The 19,352-nt window shown below is 43.0% G+C and overlaps 2 protein-coding genes across 11 annotated transcripts in view; both read left to right on the forward strand.

The window, feature by feature from the left end:
• Nucleotides 1–12,864, forward strand: part of Chek2 (checkpoint kinase 2) — a 37,148-nt gene extending 24,284 nt beyond the window's left edge. For 5 of the 8 annotated variants that reach the window (XM_063225995.1, XM_063225997.1, XM_063225998.1 and 2 more), the window contains 8 exons: nt 1,560–1,659; nt 4,255–4,341; nt 5,705–5,868; nt 6,091–6,206; nt 7,375–7,460; nt 7,797–7,907; nt 10,600–10,680; nt 12,622–12,864. In XM_063225995.1, coding sequence (XP_063082065.1) covers nt 1,560–1,659; nt 4,255–4,341; nt 5,705–5,868; nt 6,091–6,206; nt 7,375–7,460; nt 7,797–7,907; nt 10,600–10,680; nt 12,622–12,711 — 835 coding nt within the window. In that variant the 3' untranslated portion in view covers nt 12,712–12,864. The remainder of the gene's footprint in view (nt 1–1,559; nt 1,660–4,254; nt 4,342–5,704; nt 5,869–6,090; nt 6,207–7,374; nt 7,461–7,796; nt 7,908–10,599; nt 10,681–12,621) is intronic. The other 3 variants (XR_010039738.1, XM_063225999.1, XR_010039739.1) reach the window with 3 other exon arrangements.
• A 4,885-nt stretch (nt 12,865–17,749) lies between these two features.
• Nucleotides 17,750–19,352, forward strand: part of Ttc28 (tetratricopeptide repeat domain 28) — a 693,050-nt gene continuing 691,447 nt past the window's right edge. For all 3 annotated transcript variants that reach the window (XM_063227059.1, XM_063227060.1, XM_063227061.1), the window contains exon 1: nt 17,750–17,953. In XM_063227059.1, the coding sequence (XP_063083129.1) occupies nt 17,852–17,953 (102 nt within the window). In that variant the 5' untranslated portion in view covers nt 17,750–17,851. The remainder of the gene's footprint in view (nt 17,954–19,352) is intronic.

Here is a 19,352-nt window from a genome sequence, read left to right on the forward strand (position 1 = left end):
ATTTAAAGAAAGACTAATCAAAACAGAAAATGGGTAGAAATAATACATACTTTCAAAGAAAAAAAATAAACTAAGAAATCACTAGCTGATGATTACAGATTGTCCTCTTACAAATACATATTCAAGATACTAAAGTGGAGCATATAAAGTGGGGATTCAAACTGAGATTGCAACCAATTCTGTTCAACTATCCAACAAAAACTTAGAAATATATTTATCAATCCTATACACTTAAATATACATGCATTTTATCCATATCTTCAATTATGTTGAGATTGAACAAACCCAAGCAGGCTAATGTCACTCTGAACAAAGAATAATACTATTCCTGGGTATCTCATTATGACACTCCAGGAGCAGCACTGGGTACTTTAGTGTCTCTTTTTTTTTCAAAGTATCTGTTCATTTCATCATGTGTCATAAGATCGGTTCTCATAAACTGTTTACAGATTCTACACATGCATGAGTCCTAACATGTATTTCTATCCTTTCTATATTAGAAACAAAACAAAGCAAGACAAAAGAAAACATATTCCTATAAACGCATGAAACAAAACAGACATGTAAGACCATTGCACAAGGAGTTCTACCATAGTTCCTGTGTTGTCTCTTGTTATCTTCAATAGAATTGGCTATATCATCAGTCATAGTATAATTGAATAAATCAGTACATAACAGTATTTAAAAAACACAATTTTGTATATAGTATAAAACTTCAAAAGTAGGTAGTTATCAAACCAGAATGTGTCTTAGAGTCTTGTCATCTTCAGTGTAGTTTTGAATAAAATCTGTCGATACCAAACAGCAATCAGACAAACCAGATTTAACTAAGATCAGTCATGATAAAACAGTGTAAGTCATACAGGGCTCCAGATTAAGTTAATAGGAAATTAAAGATGATTGCTGTGCTATATTCTGATGTTTTGGGGATAGCTGTCTGTGCCCTCAAATCTAATGCAAGTAGACAAACTAGGACAGAATAAAATCTATCTAAGCAGATGTGTGTTTTAAATCCTGATACACTATTAGTGATATCTTCTGCCATTTTTTTAAGACTCTCCCTCCCCTTTCACTTCTCCAGGGTACACTGTGTATTTTTGGGTCTGACCAAGACCCTTGGTTTTAATTTGGGGGGTAGGGGCAACTTATTATTTACCTAAGTGGTCCCAAACCTCTCTCCTGGACTTGATCTCTAATTGTATTCTTTTACGTATGAAAGCCTGTCTTTCTAACCTATCCACAAATACTGGTCGAGTTGCCCCTATTACTCTCTGGTTGTCTATCACATAGAGCATTGTTTTCTCATATTAGATTTTCAGTCCATGTACTCCTTTTGATGTTATATTTCCTATAAATAGCATCTTGGTGGACCCTGCCTCCTGATCTACTCCACATGTGGTTCTTTTTTTTTTTAATTTAGTGTATCAAGGCCATCTATATCAGAGATTATATCCAACCTTCTCTGCCTCATTTTTGTAAAAATATTTTCTTGTCCTAATTTTTTGCTTGTGCTTATTTTCTGTCCAAGTAAATTTCCTTGCTTTGCCTGTATTTTTCAGGATGGAAGGGGGAGAGCTGTTTGACAGGGTTGTGGGACACAAACGTCTGAAGGAAACTACCTGCAAGCTCTATTTTTACCAGATGCTATTGGCTGTCCAGGTAAGAGAAGCCCCCAGTTACGTGAATTACTGCCTGAATTAGGCAGAAACAGAGGAACTGGGGATTAAAATTCAGAAGCAAGTCTGTGTTTGTTGTTCTGTTCTTGGCAAAAACATCTTCCCCTTTGATTTAGATGACAAAGCTCTTGCTGTGAAATTAAGACACAGTGAGAAAGGGAACTAAGAGCTGAGAGGCAGCACAGTGGTGGAGTGCTTGCCTAGCATGCGCCAGCCCTGGGGTTCAGTCTCCAGAATTTGTGAAAGAAAAGGCAGGGGGAGCAGGGAGACTAAAGAAATGAATACACTGTCTCATTCTCCTCTCTTTAGTTTGGAGCTCTTTCTGAAGGAGCATTGATTTCTACATTGGCTTGATCCTTGTGGAAATCCTCCTTAATTCTCAGAGTGGGAGCTGGACAAGGTTCATGAGTTGGGCAGGTTCAGACTGATGGTTTGCTGTTCCTGGCAGGTGGGCAGGGCACATGCATAACCTTCTCTCATGAGGGTGTTGATGGAAGAACAGTTAGGGACAGTTTTCTTTGTGGACATCACCATTTTCCAAACCAAATTTGGGTCTTGTGATTCCCTGCCAGTTTTCTCTTTTGAAAACCCACTCGTTTTTTGTCTTTTTCCTTTTTATCGGTACCGGGGATTGAACTCATGACCGCCTGCTTCCAAGGCAGGTGCTTATGCCGCTGAGCTAAATCCCCAGCCCCTAAAACCCACTTCTTGGGCAGATGGGGCTCTAGCTCAGTGGTACAGTCCTTGCCCAGGACGCGTGAAACCATGAGTTCAGTCCCATGTGCTACAAATAGAAACCAACCAAAAACAACTTCATGAGAGAAGCACATCTGTTTGGAGCCTTTCTTGGATTGAACAAGATTTTTCTGGAGTTTGTCCACCTGGGTTTGTTTCCTTTGAAGTTTTCCCCAAATCCATTTCCTACTGGAAGTGTTTGGAAAGGATTTGCCCTTAGCAGGGGCATATTAGACGAGGCTGAATTTTTTTTTGTTTTGGGGATTGAACCCAGGGACTGATCCTTGTGCATGATGGGCAAATGTTCTACTGACGAGCTGTCTCTCCTGGACGAAAGCAGTTTTTAATGGCAGCTGTGACCTATCCAGTGCTTGACTTGCACTTTGGTTTATTCCCTCGCTCTTTTATATTTATTGAATGACACTGTGAAGACACTGGATATGGTATACTTTTGATTCCTAATACAATATGACTGTGACATAGTATATTGATGCTTTGTGTGTTCTTTTTATTTTTTTCCAGGCTTTTGAGACAAGGTCTTGTTACATAGTTCAGGCTGGCCTAGAAGTCACTATATAGCATTGTATAGCATAGTCTGACCTCACATTTGTAGCAATCCTCTTGCTACAAATCCTCTTGTACTGAGATTGCAGGTGTGCGCCACCATGTTTGGTAGTGTGTTTATTTTTATATGCTATTTCAGATTAGAGAGTTTTTGAAGACTAGAGTCAGGCTTTGCATCTAAGAATAGGTTAATTCTGGGTATTTGTACAGATAATTTACAAATACATAAAATTATTTATTTCGTTGCCTGGTTTTTTTTTTTTTTTTTTTTTGAGACAGGGTCTCACTATGTAGTTTAGCTGACTGAATTCACTATGTAGCTCTAACTGACCTTGAACTCTTGGCAGTCCTTCTGTCTCAGCCTCCCACCTGCGTGTGCCACCATGCCTGGCATTTATTTATTTTTGAGGCAGAGTTTTGGTCTGTAATTCAGACAAGCCTTAAACTTGTGATCTTCTTGGTCAGCCTCTTGGGGCCTGAAGCTATAGGCTTGTGTCATTACACCCAGGCCAACATATTTCTTGGTGGAATTTTCATAGTTATTTTGTTATGTTTTTAGAATAATTTTCTATTACTCATTTAATTATCTTTCCCCCACTGTACTGGGGATTGAACTCAGGGAACATTGAGTTCAATGGTAGAGTACTTGCCTAGAATGCATGAGTCCTTCCAAATGTGTGTGTGTGTGTGTGTGTGTGTGTGTGTGTATCTATCTATCTATATAATTTTTTTTTACTTTTGACACAAGGTCTTACTACGTTTCCCAGGGTGGTATAGGATTTGCAGTCCCCTGACTCAGCCTCTCAAATAGAGGAGATTAGAGACATTCACCATCGTAAGCAGCACAATTAAATTTTAGTTAAAGCTGAGCATGCTGGTGCATGCCTGTGATCTTAGCACTTGGGAGGCTGAGGCAGGAGGATCTCTGAGTTCCAGGCCAGCCCTGGGGTACATAGTGAGTTCAAGTTCAGCCTGTATTACCAGCAAAACTCTATCTTAATTTGTTTTTATTACAATAGAAACTTTAAATATCATTTAAATTATTTTTCAGAATTGTGAATTATAAGAGTTATTATTCTAAGTTGCTTTTTTCATTTTTACTGCTGTTTAAGGATATTTGGGAAATGTTTATAAACTAACCCATTTAATTTACAGTTTTCTCTGATTTCAAAAATATAATTGTATATATCAGCATACAGTTCCACTCAGCCTGAGATGTATGTCCGTATTCATATATCCACTGTATATATCTAAGGATCACACCTCCCTTTCTGTGTAGTACCTTCATGAAAATGGGATTATACATCGGGATTTAAAACCAGAGAATGTTCTACTGTCATCTCAAGAAGATGACTGTCTTATAAAGGTAAGAAATACTGTGTTCCGCATGTGGACATTCCAGTAGATCTCTGCTTAGAAACTGTCTTTTAACTCATCGGGTTAAAAAAAAATGAGATCATGAAAAGGCTGAAACACTGACCTTTCCACTTGGAGCAATTATTGTAGAAGTCAGACGGTGTTGCAGTGCTCTGCAGTGTAATGAGTAATTGAGCTTCACTGTATACAAGCCACTTTTGTGCAAAGAGGGGAGGTCTAAGAGACTCAGTGAATCAGAAAGCCTGCCTTGTCTTCTTTGTTAAGCCTAGTTTCACTTTAGAATTTCCTGTTAGGACTTTTAAAATGACAAACAAACTAAAAGCACCCAGGCTACCTCAGAATCCGAGCATGGTACACATTTTGAACTCACTTTGTAGCTCAAGCTGGCCTCGAACTTGCAGCAATCCTCCTGCCTCAAGCTCTTAAGGATTATAAGCATTTTTTTTTTTTTCAACTTTTCTTTAGCTCCTCAGACATTCCTTGGGTAGTGAAGTTTGGAAATCTGAGTCTAAGAAGAACCAGGGATAATTAATTTGAATTGTATAGTGTTTGTGGCAAGGGTTATAACTTCTTATAAGGTTACACAGAACAGAGGACAGTTGGAAAATCTGGTTCTTGAGGCTCTTATGTTCAGGGATTTATTCCAGTCTTGAACTCACTGCATAGCCCAAGCGACCTTAAGTTTCAGATCCTCCTGCCTCAGTTCTCCAGTACCTAGATTACAGAAGTGCAGAGCCCTCCCAGCTTTGTAGATTTGATTTATTTTTTGGTTTCTTGAGCCAGGAACTTGTAGTTCAGATTGGCCTTGAACTCTATGTAGCCCAGGCTGGCCTCAAACTCAAAAGTGAATCCCCCTGCCTCAGCGTCCTGAATGCTGTGATTATAGGCAAGTGCCATGATGCCTGGCTCAGATTTTATTGTAAGCAAAATCAAATCCTTTAGCTTTGAAAGATAGGAATTTATAATTGATCGTGGTGGCCCATACTTCTAATCCCAACACTCAGGAGGCTGAGGCAGGAGAATCACTAGAGATTCAAGGACAGCCAGAACCTGCAGTGACCCTGTCTCAAAAAAGTCCAAAGAAATGCTGGTCATAGTAGCCTACACCTGTACTCTCAGCACTCAGGAGGCTGAGGCAGGAAGATTACTGTGAGTTTGAGGTTAGCCTGACCTCCACGAGACTCAAAAAAAGAAACCTAAAAAAGCTCAAAAGATAATGAATTTGTTTCAGATAAACTGTGTCAACTGTACAGTAAAAACTGTCTGGATTTACATGTCTTTGAGGACAACAGAGTATGATCTTTTTATTTTATGAGATTGTTAAAAGTTACTTATTTTGTCCTTAATTTTAGATTACTGATTTTGGGCAGTCCAAGATTTTGGGGGAGACCTCTCTCATGAGAACTTTATGTGGTACCCCCACTTACTTGGCTCCTGAGGTTCTTCTTTCTGTTGGGACTACGGGGTATAACCGAGCTGTGGACTGCTGGAGTTTAGGAGTTATTCTTTTTATCTGGTAAGAAAAGTTTTCATCACTTCACTATCTGGTTGGAGGTGATTAAGTGAAATCATAAATGTGTTCAGGTAGAGAGCTTGTGTTTAATTTCAGTCACTTTTTGATCATTGATTTAAAGAAAAACTTGATTTTTTCATTATGCCGAAAAAGAAAGCTATACATCTGAATGCTGCTGAGAATACCACTTGATTTCTTTTCCTTTCTCTCTCTACCAATGTTAAGCCTTAGTGGGTATCCACCTTTCTCTGAGCATAAGACTCAAGTGTCACTGAAGGATCAGATCACCAGTGGAAAGTACACCTTCATTCCTGAAGTCTGGGCAGATGTCTCAGAGAAGGGTATGGATACGAAAGGGTTAAGAATTTGTGGTTTACTGAAATGTAAGTGTGCTGTTGGTGGGAGTTTCTCTTCCAGCTCTATGGTGTTTTCTCCTGTTGACTCTGTCTTAGTTTCTGTTGTCAGTTTTACATCATTTGAGCAGAGGAAATTATGATCATGGGTTCCAGAATCCAAACTCAAGTCATGGGTCTAGTATTTACCAGCTGTGTGACCTTAACCAAGTTACCTAACCTCTCTGAGTCTTCATTTTCTTTATTTGTAAAGGAGCCTTCAATAACTCCTGCTTGAAAGAATTTTTGTGAAGATTAAGTATAACGTACACAAGTGCTGGGTACCTACCTATTTAAAAATGCAAAATAAATAACTTTTTACTATAAGCTTTTTGTAAGTAGCATGTAAAAGGGCAACATTAGTTACCTTGTGTTTTATAATTTAAAAGTGCAACCTCGTAACTCTCTGAAGAAAAAGTAGGTTAAAATAAAATGTCCACTAATATAGGTGGTTGCATGAAATGTCAGTATGTTTAAGGCACGTCTTTTGTTTTGTTTTATGTTATGTCTTTGTGAGACAGGGTCTCGCTAGGCAGTTCAGGCTGCCCGTAACTTGCTATGTAACGAGGCTGGCCCTAAATTTACAGTGATCCTCCTGTCTCCGTCTCCCGAGTGCGGGATTACAAGTGTGGGTCACTGTGCCCGGCTACATGTCACTCTCGTTAAGGAATAGTATTTTTGCAGTAAACAGGCTAACCTGCAGTCATTTTTTGCTGCGTTGTCAGGTTTTCTTTCTGACAAGCCTGCAGTTCGGGGGAGCCCCTCTCTGGCTAAGAGACATCATCTATCTGTGGGTCTCAGGAGAGTTGGCTGTGCATTCATAGTATCTGAGAACTGGATGAAAGTTCAGTTTTAATTAGTCCTAAGAAAGGAAACAGGCATCTGAGAGCTTACAGTGACCCAGCAGGGAGAGATGGGGGCATGTGGTCATTCCTGGTGCTCAGAGTCCTCTGAATACAATCGAGGAGGATTGGGAGGCGCTGTCTACTCTGTCTGCCAACTCCATGACGATTTTCTCTTTCTGGATGGTGGCCTGTTATTCTGGCATACTATTATATTGCTGCTTTTATGTTTTTATTCTTTTCACTACAGTTTGCCCAATTCTTTTTTGCTTTAGCTCTGGACCTTGTCAAGAGGTTGTTGGTTGTGGATCCCAAGGCACGGTTTACGACGGAAGAAGCCTTAGGTCACCCGTGGCTTCAGGTGGGTGTGGGGTGGTGGGTGTGGAGTGGTGCCCCTTTGTATTAAATACATGGGGAGCCCTTGACTGAACTGCCCCAGTGAGGTGAGGAAGAGCACGAAAAAACGTTTTGTGTTGCTGAGTCTGTGTAATTGTTTTAGATCAAGTGTAGGGGGGCACATGGGGTGTGGTGGGTGCTTGGAGTGTGTATCCCCTCCCGTGTTATCCATGGCTCTGGAATGGACATACTCACTTCGTAACTTGCTCTGGTTCCACTTGGCTACCCTGAGCCTACAGTTTGAGTGTGTCCTCTGAGAGATTGCACCTCCAGCTATGTGCCCCCTTCTTCCCTCCAACAGGTGGGGTGGGCTGGGCCGCATTCCAGCCACCCCCTGCCTTCATTCAGGGCAGCTGAGCGAGCTGGAGCAAGGCAGAGAGAATTCAGCTGTTACGGAAGCCCGTTAGATTGGGTAGGTGGGGGTCCCACTTAGTGCTCCTTTTTTGAGTAAGCATGCCATTAGTGTAGGCTGTCATCTGTGTCTGTCTGGTCTGTATTACCTCTGTGTTTATGCTTTGAGTTGTGGCTCCCTTTTGATCATAAACTGACCTCATTCAGAGCTGCCAGAGTTGCACACCCTTGTGGCTTCACCAGGTTAATCTTTGGCTTTGAAATTAGCTATAGTATCAGGGAAGTTTTCTGCTGCATATGTTATAATCTGTTCAGTACATTTCTACTCAGCACAGCCAGGCCTCTTTCTGTTAACTTTCTTTTGGTCTTTTTTGTATTCTGTGATGCTGTAATCATGTAGCTTGAGTTAAAAGCTGTTACTTGGAGAATTACTGGTCCAGGAATTCCTTGGGCAGTCCAGCCTGGGCCTCTGGGAAGACTGTCCCTATTCTTTTTGCAATCCTGCATACCTAACAGTTTTGCTCAGGCCAGCTCAGGTTGAGAACAACAAACCCTTAAAAGAAAGAAAGAGTAAAAGGGGGTGGAAGGGTAGTGGGGGGAGATGTGTGTTTTGGATGTTGCCCTGGAAACAACAGTCCCCCCACAAGAAATCTGTCAGATGATTTAGCATTTAATAGACCACACAGATTTGAAGCAGCAGGACCTTAGAGAAAAGGAGTTTGGAAACAAAGGGTGCCTTTGCATGTGAGGATTTGATTTTTCATAGAAAAAGAGAAACACGCCTCTTAGCTCTTTTCATGTGTCCTAACAGGGAAACTCTTGGGGGTCCACTGTAGAGGTAGAGGAGTTGGGTTAGACTTGGAGAGAATGGAGCTGGCCAGTGAGGTTTAGGAATAGTGTTTGTGTCTGCCTGAAATTTATGAGCCAGCAGAGTCTGTTATCCACAACCAAGCAGAATGTGGATACAGGGGTCCCATGCCAATGCTCTTTCGTTGACGTTTTTACAGCCAAAGGTGAAGTGAAGGATAAGGATGCAGATTAGCTCTCCTGTATGCCCTGCCAAAGCGGGCACAGACCAGCTATCTAAAAAGTCATTAATAATGGTTAGGTTTTACTTATTTTTGAATATTAGTATTGTTTTGAACCCAGGTGGTTTTGCAGGTCTGGTACTGGGAACGTATATTCTTGTTTTCATTGTATCATTAATGGTGTCCAGTTTGGTGAGAATTTCTTTTATCCTCTTTTTGCCTTACGTTTATTAAAATAGAGTTTTTAATGAGGGATATTATAATTTTATTTTTAAAAATTTATTATTTTCTGGGTTTTTGAGACAGGATCTTGCTGTGTAGTTCAGGTTGGCTTTGAACTTGCTATGTAAATGTAGTTCAAGCTGACGTCAGATTTGTGGCTGTCATCCTGCCTGAGCCGCCTGAGTGCCGGGATTACAAGCGTTCCACCATACTGGCTTAATTTAATATTTTTTAGTAGATTGTAGATATCTCAAAGGAAAGGTTTTACAGATAAATTCTTACTTGTGTTAACAAAATCTTTTTTCACATAATGGCTAATTGATGATTTGTAGACATAAACTTACATAGATTGTACATTACTCTGGCAGCACTAACGGGCTGCTGGCAGAAGGGCAGAAGGTGGCGAGGTGGATGGATGCTGTGCCATGGATGAGTATGGAGAAAAAAGGGATGACTTTGGAGAGTGACCCAGTAAGAGAAGTGAGATCATAAGGTCAAGAGCAGAGTGGGGAATCCAGCTGTGCTTGGTGCTGGATTGAGTAACAACGGGAGCTATGCCAAGTGATCTAATCGGTCAGTGTGGTGGAAGCAGCTGGTGGTGGCTACCAGGTAGTTGAGAGATGAGCTCATTGTTGGTTTCTCAGTACTGCCGTTTCACGGTGTCTGTGAATTTGCTGAGTGTTGGAGGTCTCTGTTCATGTGTCCTCTCCCTGACTTCTGTGGTACTCTTGGCTTGGGGAGGAATAGGGAAGGGGATGGGTTGAGTTGAAAAGTACTTGGGGCTTTGTAATCCTGCTACTCTGGGTCTGTTCAGTACATGCCTCTTCTGAGAAACCAAGCTAGGCTTCTAGCTACCCCAAACCCCACTTTCCTGGCTATAGGTGTTTCATATTTCCGAAGATAGGGAGAACAGTACCAAATGCAAATCCTTGAAGGTTCATTATTGAGCATCCAGGCAGATGGGAACTTAGGTTCAGACACATCTGGATAAGCATTCTCTTTCCTCCTCAGATCCCAGCATGAAACGCCTATAGTGCTCTGCCCTGTTTATTCTTTATTGTTATTCTTTCTTGTTAGACCTGACCTTGGGATATTGGGGGCTTTAGGTCCTTTTGGCAACTTGTACAACATGTGCTGGATAATTTTCTTAGGTTGTTGAGTCTGTTAGGATGGCCTGGGTCACTGGCCTCCATGGTGGCAGGAGAAGGAAGGGGTCTAGAAGGATTCAGAAAGCTTCATGGTGTCATCCTTACCGTCTGGCCTCCTGATTGTCATTTCTCTCAGGATCTGGGATGCTAGTTCTAAAATTCTTAGCTGCTGGGGTTTGTGATTCTCTCACCCACTGGGAGATCTTGGGCAGACAGGCTTAATTTGGCCAGTGCTGAAGAGAACAGACTGCTTATGAGACCACTGTGAGAAGAAACAAGTGAGCGACAGCCCTGTCATCCTGGGGTCTTCCTTTCTGTCATGCATAGCCTACTTAGCTTTTTAATTTCTTCACAGGATGAGGACATGAAGAGAAAGTTTCAGAGTCTACTGGCCGAGGAAGATAAGCCGTTGGCTCTTCCCCAGGTTGTGCTGCAGGTATCCCTATTAATGTTAACTAAATGTAGATTAGAAGCCTAGAAAGTCATATATACCTGTAATTTCAGCACTCTGGGAGGCTGAGATAGGAGGATCAAAAGGTTGTGCTGAACCTGGCAATTTAGTGAAACCCTATCTCAAAATTAAAAAAAAAAAAAAAAGGCTGGGGATGTAGCTCAATGCATAGGCTTGCATTCAGTCCTGAGTGTGTGATTTATAATGTAGTAGATACTTGGTTTCTCCTTATCTGCTACAGTATCTTTATAAGACTTAATAAGTCAAGGGATGTTAAATGCATGCAAGGAGCATGGCTAGGGGTTATCAAAAGGTTTCCTACAAGGCAAGATCCAGTGTTCTGTTAGAGGTTCAAATTTAAATGTTTCGGAAAATGTAGCTGGGCATGGTGGTACATACCTGTAATTCCAGCACTCAGGCGGCTGAAGCAGGAAGATCCCTGAAAGTTCGAGGCCAACCTGAGCTACATAGTGAGTTTAGCCTGTATTACAAAGTGAGATCCTGTCTCAAAAAAAAAAAAAAGAAGAAAATGTAAAATTTGGCAAGGGTTTGATTTCTTGATTATGTTTTTCTTTTCAGTTCTTTGTAAGTGTGAATTAATATCTGCGCATTCCTGTCCAGCTGTTTCTTTTTGTTGTTTTGTTGTTACAGTGCTGGGGATGGAACCATGGGCTTTGTGCATGCTAGGCAAGTACTATACAACTGAGCTAAATCTGTGGCCCTGGTCCTGTTTTATTTAGTAAATGGTATCTCTTTCCCCCCTCCCCCACTGTTCCCTCTTGATTTTTTAAGTGAGGAAAGAACTAAGACACAAAACATTAGCTTTCCATAAAAGAGCAAGATTTGGGGGTAGGAGGGCTTCAATCCGTTTTGATTTTTTTTTTTTTTTTGAGACAATCTCAGTACATAGTGCAGGCTGACTTTACACTTGTTTATGTAGCCCAGCCTGGCATCAAACTCATAGTGATCCTCCTGCCTAAGTCTCCTGAGGTGTGTACTGCAATGTTTGGCTTTTCTTTTCATTTTAAATAGAGTTATTGTTTCTTTTTGGTGCTGGGGAGTAAACCCAAGACTTGCACATGCTAAGCACATGCTTTATCATTGAGCTATAATTCCAGTCTCTATAAATGTGGTAATGTAGGAGAAGATGAACAAAATCAGGTTAATTTTCCTCCCTATTTTCAATATATGGGTGCTCTGTAACTTAAGATGGATTTATAGCCTGGTAAACATTTTTTTTGTCATCCTGTCTGTCTAAGATTTCACTCTATAGTTCAGGCTGGCCTTGAACTTACTTTGTAGCCCAGGCTGGTTTCAAACTCGAAGCAATCCTCCTGCCTTCCAAGTGCTGGGATTACAGGTGTGCGTCACGATGCCTGGCCCAGGCAAACCCAATGTAAGCTGCAAATATTTTAACCTATTGAACATCCTAGTCTAGCAACACAATGTGCTTTAGTGTGGTTTCCTTTCCCAATCTCAAGAGTATTGTACTGCATATTGCTAGCTCAAAAAAAGATCCAAATTTGAAGTTCATTTTCTATTGTGTAATGCTTTTGCTTTGCTTTATGTACAAAAACAAAGTCAAGCAGGGGATGGTGGCGCATGCCTGTATTCCCATCACTTGGGAGGCTGAGGCAGAAAGATTGCAGCAACTTCAACACCAGCCTGAGCTACATAGTGAGTTCAAGGCCAGCCTGAATTACAGAGCAAGACCTTGATTCAAAAAATAAAAAAACTCTAAGTCAAACTGTCTGTGCATCATTAAGTAGTTAGAAGCCACAAGGGAGAGAAATGTCAAGTAGATAAATTTGTCCGAATCCAGAGGGGTGTGGTGCCATTCAGTTACTGGAAGCATTTTAGAGAACTTTGCTAGAAGCTGATGATTTTCTTTTCAACATTTCTCCCTTTTCCTCTCTGTATTTCCAGCCTTCCACTAGTCGAAAACGGTCTCTCGAAGCAGAAGCTGAGGATGTAAAGACCAGAAAGCGTACGGCTGTGTGTGCTGCTGTGTCATAAACACTGTGATTTAACATGGAAGAAATGTTTCTTCTTTTACTCTGCTGTCATCTTGTTTCTTTAAGTCTTTTTTTTTTAATGGCTTCTATTTTAATTATGGGAGTGATTGTTTTTCCACAATTGTGTATATAATTAAAAACCCGATAAAACTCAGGCTTTGTGCATATACTTGATTCTTGAGTTCTAATGCTTTTTTTTTTTTTTTTTTTTGGTGTTAGAAGTCACTGTGTGCCTTTCATGTCAAACCTTACCTTGACGGTTGTTACCAGGCTAGTTTCTTGGACTGCTACTCTGTTTTAGTCAGTGAGAGCTGAATATAAATTCTAAGGGCCCCTTAGAAGGTCACTGGAAAGGGTTTGTTGATGCATGTATCACAGTCCTGTTAAATTCCCATCTTCATTCTATTAAACATACATGTGCATAGTCTTTGAAATCTCAGGAGCGGGTAAGTTGTAAAGTCAAAATTTTTCTCATTTTAGGAAGGTGATAGGGCACTTCTGTGTATTATCTGTAAAAACCCCTTTCATTCCTGTAAACATATCCATTGATATTTCAATAGCAGATTTTCACAGTAAGAGAGAGGGAAACATAAGGAGACTGTCAGTCATGTCTGTCTTTTCTGTCAGTTGAAATACAGGTGATTTGTTTTTCAGAACCGTTGGGATTTTAGACGTGGTCAGGTGTGTGGATATGTCATGTTGACCCAGTAATGTTGGGGAGTCTGCATAGTTCTACTTTTGAGTGGTCTTGTCCTCACAGTGACCTTGTAAGCTAGGTCTTCCAACTACCTTCATCTTATAGATGAGGAATCCAGACTTAGGGAAGTAAAGTAAGTTTTTCCAACATCATACAGTTGGTAAGTGGCAGTTCCAACTGAGGTCTTGCTAACTTTTTTTTTTTTGTCTTTTTGAGACAGGGTCTCAATGCAGTTTGGGCAGGCCTTGAACTTACTTTGTAGCCTGGGCTGGTCTTGAACTCGAAAAATCCTCCTGCCTCAGCCTCCCTAGTGCTGGGATCAGGTGTGAGCCACCATGCCCGGCTTAGGTCTTGCTGCCTTTAAAGCTAATATTGTCTTCTCGTTTTTATATTCAGACTAAGGATGTTGACTCAGACAAAATTCATAACAGACTGATGTCTGAATCCTAAATGCCAATCTGTTTAGTTATAAAGAGCATGAACTGTCAGAAGGAACACTTTCTTATCTGCCTATCAAGTTTGTTTAGTTCCTACAGGCTGCCTGCAGGGATAGCCCACTGATCTGTGGAAGCTGGATCCCACTCAGTATTTCATGGAAAGATTGATATCAGGGATACAGATGGCTGGGCTTGGGAGCTACCAGGCATGCGAGCAGTCCTAATGACTGGCTTGTGTTTGTTTCTTTCTGATCCACTGATCATATTCTTTCCCCTCCCCCTCCTCTTTTTACTACTGAGGATGGAACCCAATGCCTTTGTACTGAGCCACATGCTGTAGCTGTTTTTAAAATTTTGAGATAGGGTCTCACTAAGTTGCTAACTTGCTGGTATGTAACATGTGATTCCTGGTCCTCGGCCTCCCAGAATGCTGGACTTACGAGCATGTGCCACCACACCTGGCTGTGATTTGCCTCTTATGTAACTTTGTCTAACTGGTGCTTGACCACACTGTAACTCACTGGCGATGCCATGGATCGAGTCGCATTGTTTAGATGCTACTAACCTTCCATGTCAGAGGCAGGAGCACTCAGGTTGGCAACTAGAAGGGTATGCAAGCTTTCTGAGGGGAGGTAGTGGGGATTTAGGTGGCTTGAATATTTAAAGGAATTGAGGCTGAGATTGCTAAATGGGTTTTAGCTCATTGGAAGAATATGAGGCTATTTTTTTAAAGGGTATTTTCCCTGTTGGGGTAGAGTTCATCAGTACTTCTGTGTCCAGAGCACTTTGTTTTAGCTCCCTCTGATACCTGCCATGATATGCTGAATAATGGCACTCAGTAAGTACCCTAACCTAATCCCTAGTATCTGGGAATATCTTACTTTACATGGCAGAAAATGTCATTAACGATCTGAGACAGGAACATAATTTGTCTTATCTCTTGGGCCCATGTCATTGCAAGGGTCTTTTGAGGAATGCAGAGTGAAAATCAGCTCAGATAGTGATGTGATGACTGAACAGAAATTAATGATATGATTTGAGAATGAAGTGAGGGGGCTACCAATCCAGAGTAAAGCTGTCCACTGAGGCTGAAAAAGGCAAGGAAATGGTTTTTCCCATGAGAATCCATGAAGGGATCAACCACCTTTTATAGCTTTGGAACTGTAAGAAATTTTGTTTTTTTTCTGAGTCGTGTGTGTGTGTGTGTGTGGGGGGGGTCATAGTAAAGCTGAGTGCCTGCTCCCTAGTACAGAAACTCAAAGAAGGGCTTCCTTAGAAGTTTCTGATGCTGTGGAACTCCTTCCACTGGTCATCTACTTGGAGGGCTTGGAAACATGAGCAAATGGTAGTGAGGTGGCAACATCATGATGGAAACAGTAATATGCTAAACTAAGCACTGTGCTTTCTTATGTTGGCTTTGGGGGAAATTAGTTAAAATTGCTGAGCTTTTGTTCCCTTATTTGTAACATGGATGCAGTAAGCAAAGCAACCGTCTATTGACATGGTGGATAGTCAGTGGAAAATCTACCAAGTGCCTGCCATGTGACAAGGGCTTCTTCAGTGTTAGCCTTCATTGTAAAGTGGAGAGAGCCGTATGCATAGCCAGAGGGAGGCAGAAAGTGCTTCAGCAGGAAGGTAACCTTTTCAACTTTTTTTTTTTTTTTTTTTTTTTTTTTTAGTATTATCACTGGGATGCCTTTGACTAAGCAGGTTTGGGAAATGCCAAGCCTGATGTGGGTGGTAGGAGCAGAGGTGGAGACCATTCCCAGTCCCTTTTGTAGAACAGGCAGATAGTTCTATGACAGATGCCCTGTGTACCTATATGGTGGTGTGCGTGGTAGCTCTTACTTGTATCAGCCTCTGCCCAGTGCTTCACGTGGTAGTTGTATCCCTATTTTTCACTGGGAGGCACCCCACTTCCTGCTCCATCTCACATGAGAAGGATGACCCCAGCTCCTTTATATACACTAGTTAGTCTAGCCAATCTGATTGTGGTGACTGGCTCGGACATGGGCATGAGGCCCACATGAAGCGAGTAAGTCAGTTCTGGGACTTCAGCTGTAACTATACTTTGAAGATCTCTAATCTGAGTATTCAAAATACTCCAAAATCCAAAACTTTGATCACTGATATGAAACCATATGGAAAATCCCTTGTTATTAAACTTTGCATGAAAGAATTATTAAAAATATTGAGGACCACGGGTTTAACTCAGCAGTGGAAGTGCCTGCTTGGCAAATAAGGTCATGAGTTCAATCCCTGTACCAAAAAACCCAGCCAAACAAACCCCCATTATTGAATACAAAATTACTTTCAGGCTGTAGGTATAGGGTATATATGAAACGTGAATTTTTCATGGTTAGAGTTGGGTTGCCTCTGCACCACAGCTCATATGTTTGCAAATATTCTAAAATTAAGATCAGATTCAGCCAGGTGTGGTAGCACATACCTGTAATCTCAGTACTTCTAGGGAGGCTGAGGCTGGGGGATTGCCAGTGAGTTCAAGAACAGCTTGAACTGCATAAAACCTCTTAAAAAAAAAAAAATCAGACACTGGCGAACACTTTCGATAATGGATACTGAACCTGTATTGGGAAACAGCCTCTGCTTTCTTGGGTAGAGGTAGCTAGCAGGTATGTGGCCACCATGTGCAAAGTGCTACATGAAAATGGGCAGGAAGACCCAAGATTGGAGACTGAGTTTCGGTTGAACTGGATCCAGCTATGCCTGAAGCAGAGAACCACTCAAGACTTGTCAAGTGTGTGATTAGGTGTGCTCCTTTTTTTGTTTTACTCCAGGTTGGGGTTTGTGTCAATTGATCTGAAAAAGTCCAGACTAGTAAACGAAACCATTTACAAGTTCCAAGAGACTCTCAAAGACTCTTGTTTTTTCAAGTAGGGAAAATGTTTTCTTCTGCTGTTTCTGTGCCAACTTCAGGGTTTTTGTAAAAGTTTGGGGCTGAGAATGGAAAGTGAAGACGTGGGAAGAAAGCGTCCTCATAACCCCAAGGTTGGGTGGACCCTCCCAGCTAATTATACCACAGGGTTTGGGAGCAGAGCCCCTTTCATTAAGCTTTTAGGACTCTTGGACGGATAGGGTAGGGATTACACCAGTGAATCTTAGAGAGCTTGGTGTATGCCATGCATTGTGCTGAGGGAAGTGCATGTATCTCCCTGAACCTTGTGAAGCACTGTCATACATTCCCCACTTGCAAACGTAAAAAAATCAAGTCTTTCTGGCTCCGTCCAGTGACCTCATGGTTTCCCAGTTTTTAAGAGAGAGGTAGGATTTGAACTCTTAGAGAGCCCTTTGGTTCTTAGCGACCAAAACTACAGAGGTCCTGTCAAATAATGACAATCTGATAAATACCAGGTGCGGTGGGGGATTATTTCATCAAGTTGTCAGGTGAAGGAGAAACAGGCATGAAGACCTGACCCTAGTCATGCAAGAGGAAGTGGAGATGCAGGTTCTCAGTGCAGTCAGTCTCTGCCTAGGTTTCAGGCTTTCACTGTACCACCTACACTGGTGCACGTGTCTGTACAGCTCCAGCATGAGATCGCACCGAGTCAGTGGCGTCCTCCCTCTGCACTTCTTGGACTGACTCCCGGCCCGGGCTCAGCGTTGAGAGCGAAGAAGATGGGCTCCTGCGCGTGGAGCCCAGGGGCTGGGCCGGGGTGGTCTGCAGTGCGGCTGGCGGTGGCGCAGAGCAAGGAACTGCGCGCTTTCCAGGACGGGCCGGACAGGCGCGGCGGGGGTAAACACGACGCCGGGAACAGCGACCCGCCGCAAAGGGCTCCAGGCTGGGCGCAAGGGAGGGGGCGCGGCGAGTGTGCGCGTGCGCGATGCGAGTGGAGAAGCCGCGGGGGCGCGCGTGCGCGGTTGGGGGGGCGGGTGTGGGCTGCCGCGGCGGCGCGCGGCACGGCGGGAACATGGCGCGCGGGAGCGGTGCGCGCGCCTAGCTGGCGGGACCGTTAGCTCGAGGCGGACGCGGCCCTGGCCCCGTGGGGATGGAGCAGTCGCTGCCGCTGGCTCCCGAGCCGACCCTGGGGTCTACCCCGGCGCGGAGCCGCAGGAGGCGGGAGCCCGAGTCTCCGCCGGGGCCGGCGCCGGTGAGTGCGTGAGGGGCGCGGGCCGGGAGACTTTCTTTGTGAAACTCCGTCGGTGCGAGCCGGGCCGGGCCTCGGCAGCGGACGAGTGGCCTCCAGGCGGAAGCCGCCTCGCCGTCAGGGTTCGAGCCCCGCTGTGGGCCGTGAGGCAGTGGGACCCGTCCCTGGCTGCCTTTAGTCTGCCTCAGTTTCCGCGGGAGAATGTAGGTGCGCGCGCGCGCGCGAGGAGGGGGCTGTATGCAGTCGGCGCCTAATGCCCGCCGCGCCTCCTCTTCGACCCCGCCCCCTCGGGGTGGAACCTGGGCACCCGGGTCCTGGAAGCTGTACATTAGGGTCGCTGGGAGACAGGTGTCGGCGTAGCTGGGGAGGCTCAGGTGCTGACATCCCGAGTAGGGTTGGTAGGGAGCCAGCTCACCGTCCCCGGAGGCAGCAAGGCTGTTGTTGGCTCTCCACAGAGCGATACTGGAAAGCTTTCCGTCCACTTGAGCTATGTAGAGTGTTTGGTGTGTGTCATGGTGAAGAATGCTAAGCCAAAGGGGCTCCTGCCAAACGGGTTGGGATGGCCCTGAACACGGGACTCCCTTGAGTTTTTTTCAGGGTAAAGGAATAATCTGGAGCACTTTATAAAAGTATGGGCAGCACCCCTTGCTCCAGCCCGGTGGATTCTGGCTCTCCAAAGGAGGGAAGCAGATTTTGAATCTTTAACAAACTTTTGAAATTTTGATTAGGCGAGTTTGGCAAGCTTTATGACGCGTAAGTTTCTGAGAGCAGAGATCTGCTGGGTTTATAGCACAGATGTTCATGGTATTTTTTTTTTTTTTTGTATCGGGAATCGAACTCATGACCTCACGATTGTCACGCTACTCCTGGTGTCTTTTGTAGTGCCCCGAGCGTGGTAAATGATTAGTAAATATTTGTAAGAAGACTTAAGTAGAGTTTGCAGCATAGGAACTCTTGAAACACTTTCAGGAGCTTCGTGACACCATTCTCCCTATTCGCTTTACTGTATATGTGATTTTTCCCAGCTCCCATTTTTTTTTTTACTATAATGTTAAATTTTTAGTATGTTTAGTATGTTTTAGTGTGTGTTGGTTAATATACAGGATCAATTTTGTATTTTTTAGGTTAAAAATAACTTTGAAACAAAATTCTGAGTTAAATGCGTATTTCTCTTTGGTTGGGAACAGGAGGTATAACGGATTTCATTTCTGATAAGCTGATAAATATTTGCATTTTCATTGAAGCAAATCTCAATGACCATTTATTTTTTAGTTAAATATGTTTTTTGGCTTTTTGAGACAGAGTTTCGCTGTATAGTTCAGGTTGGCCTTGAACTCACTAGGTAATGTAGGCTGCCCTTGAACTCGTAGCCCCCCCTTTACAAACCCCGGGTGCTGCGATT

Source organism: Cavia porcellus, unplaced genomic scaffold (genome assembly GCF_034190915.1).
Source record: "Cavia porcellus strain 051 isolate PalLab524CR breed Dunkin Hartley unplaced genomic scaffold, mCavPor4.1 scaffold_16, whole genome shotgun sequence".
Lineage (NCBI taxonomy): Eukaryota > Metazoa > Chordata > Mammalia > Rodentia > Caviidae > Cavia > Cavia porcellus.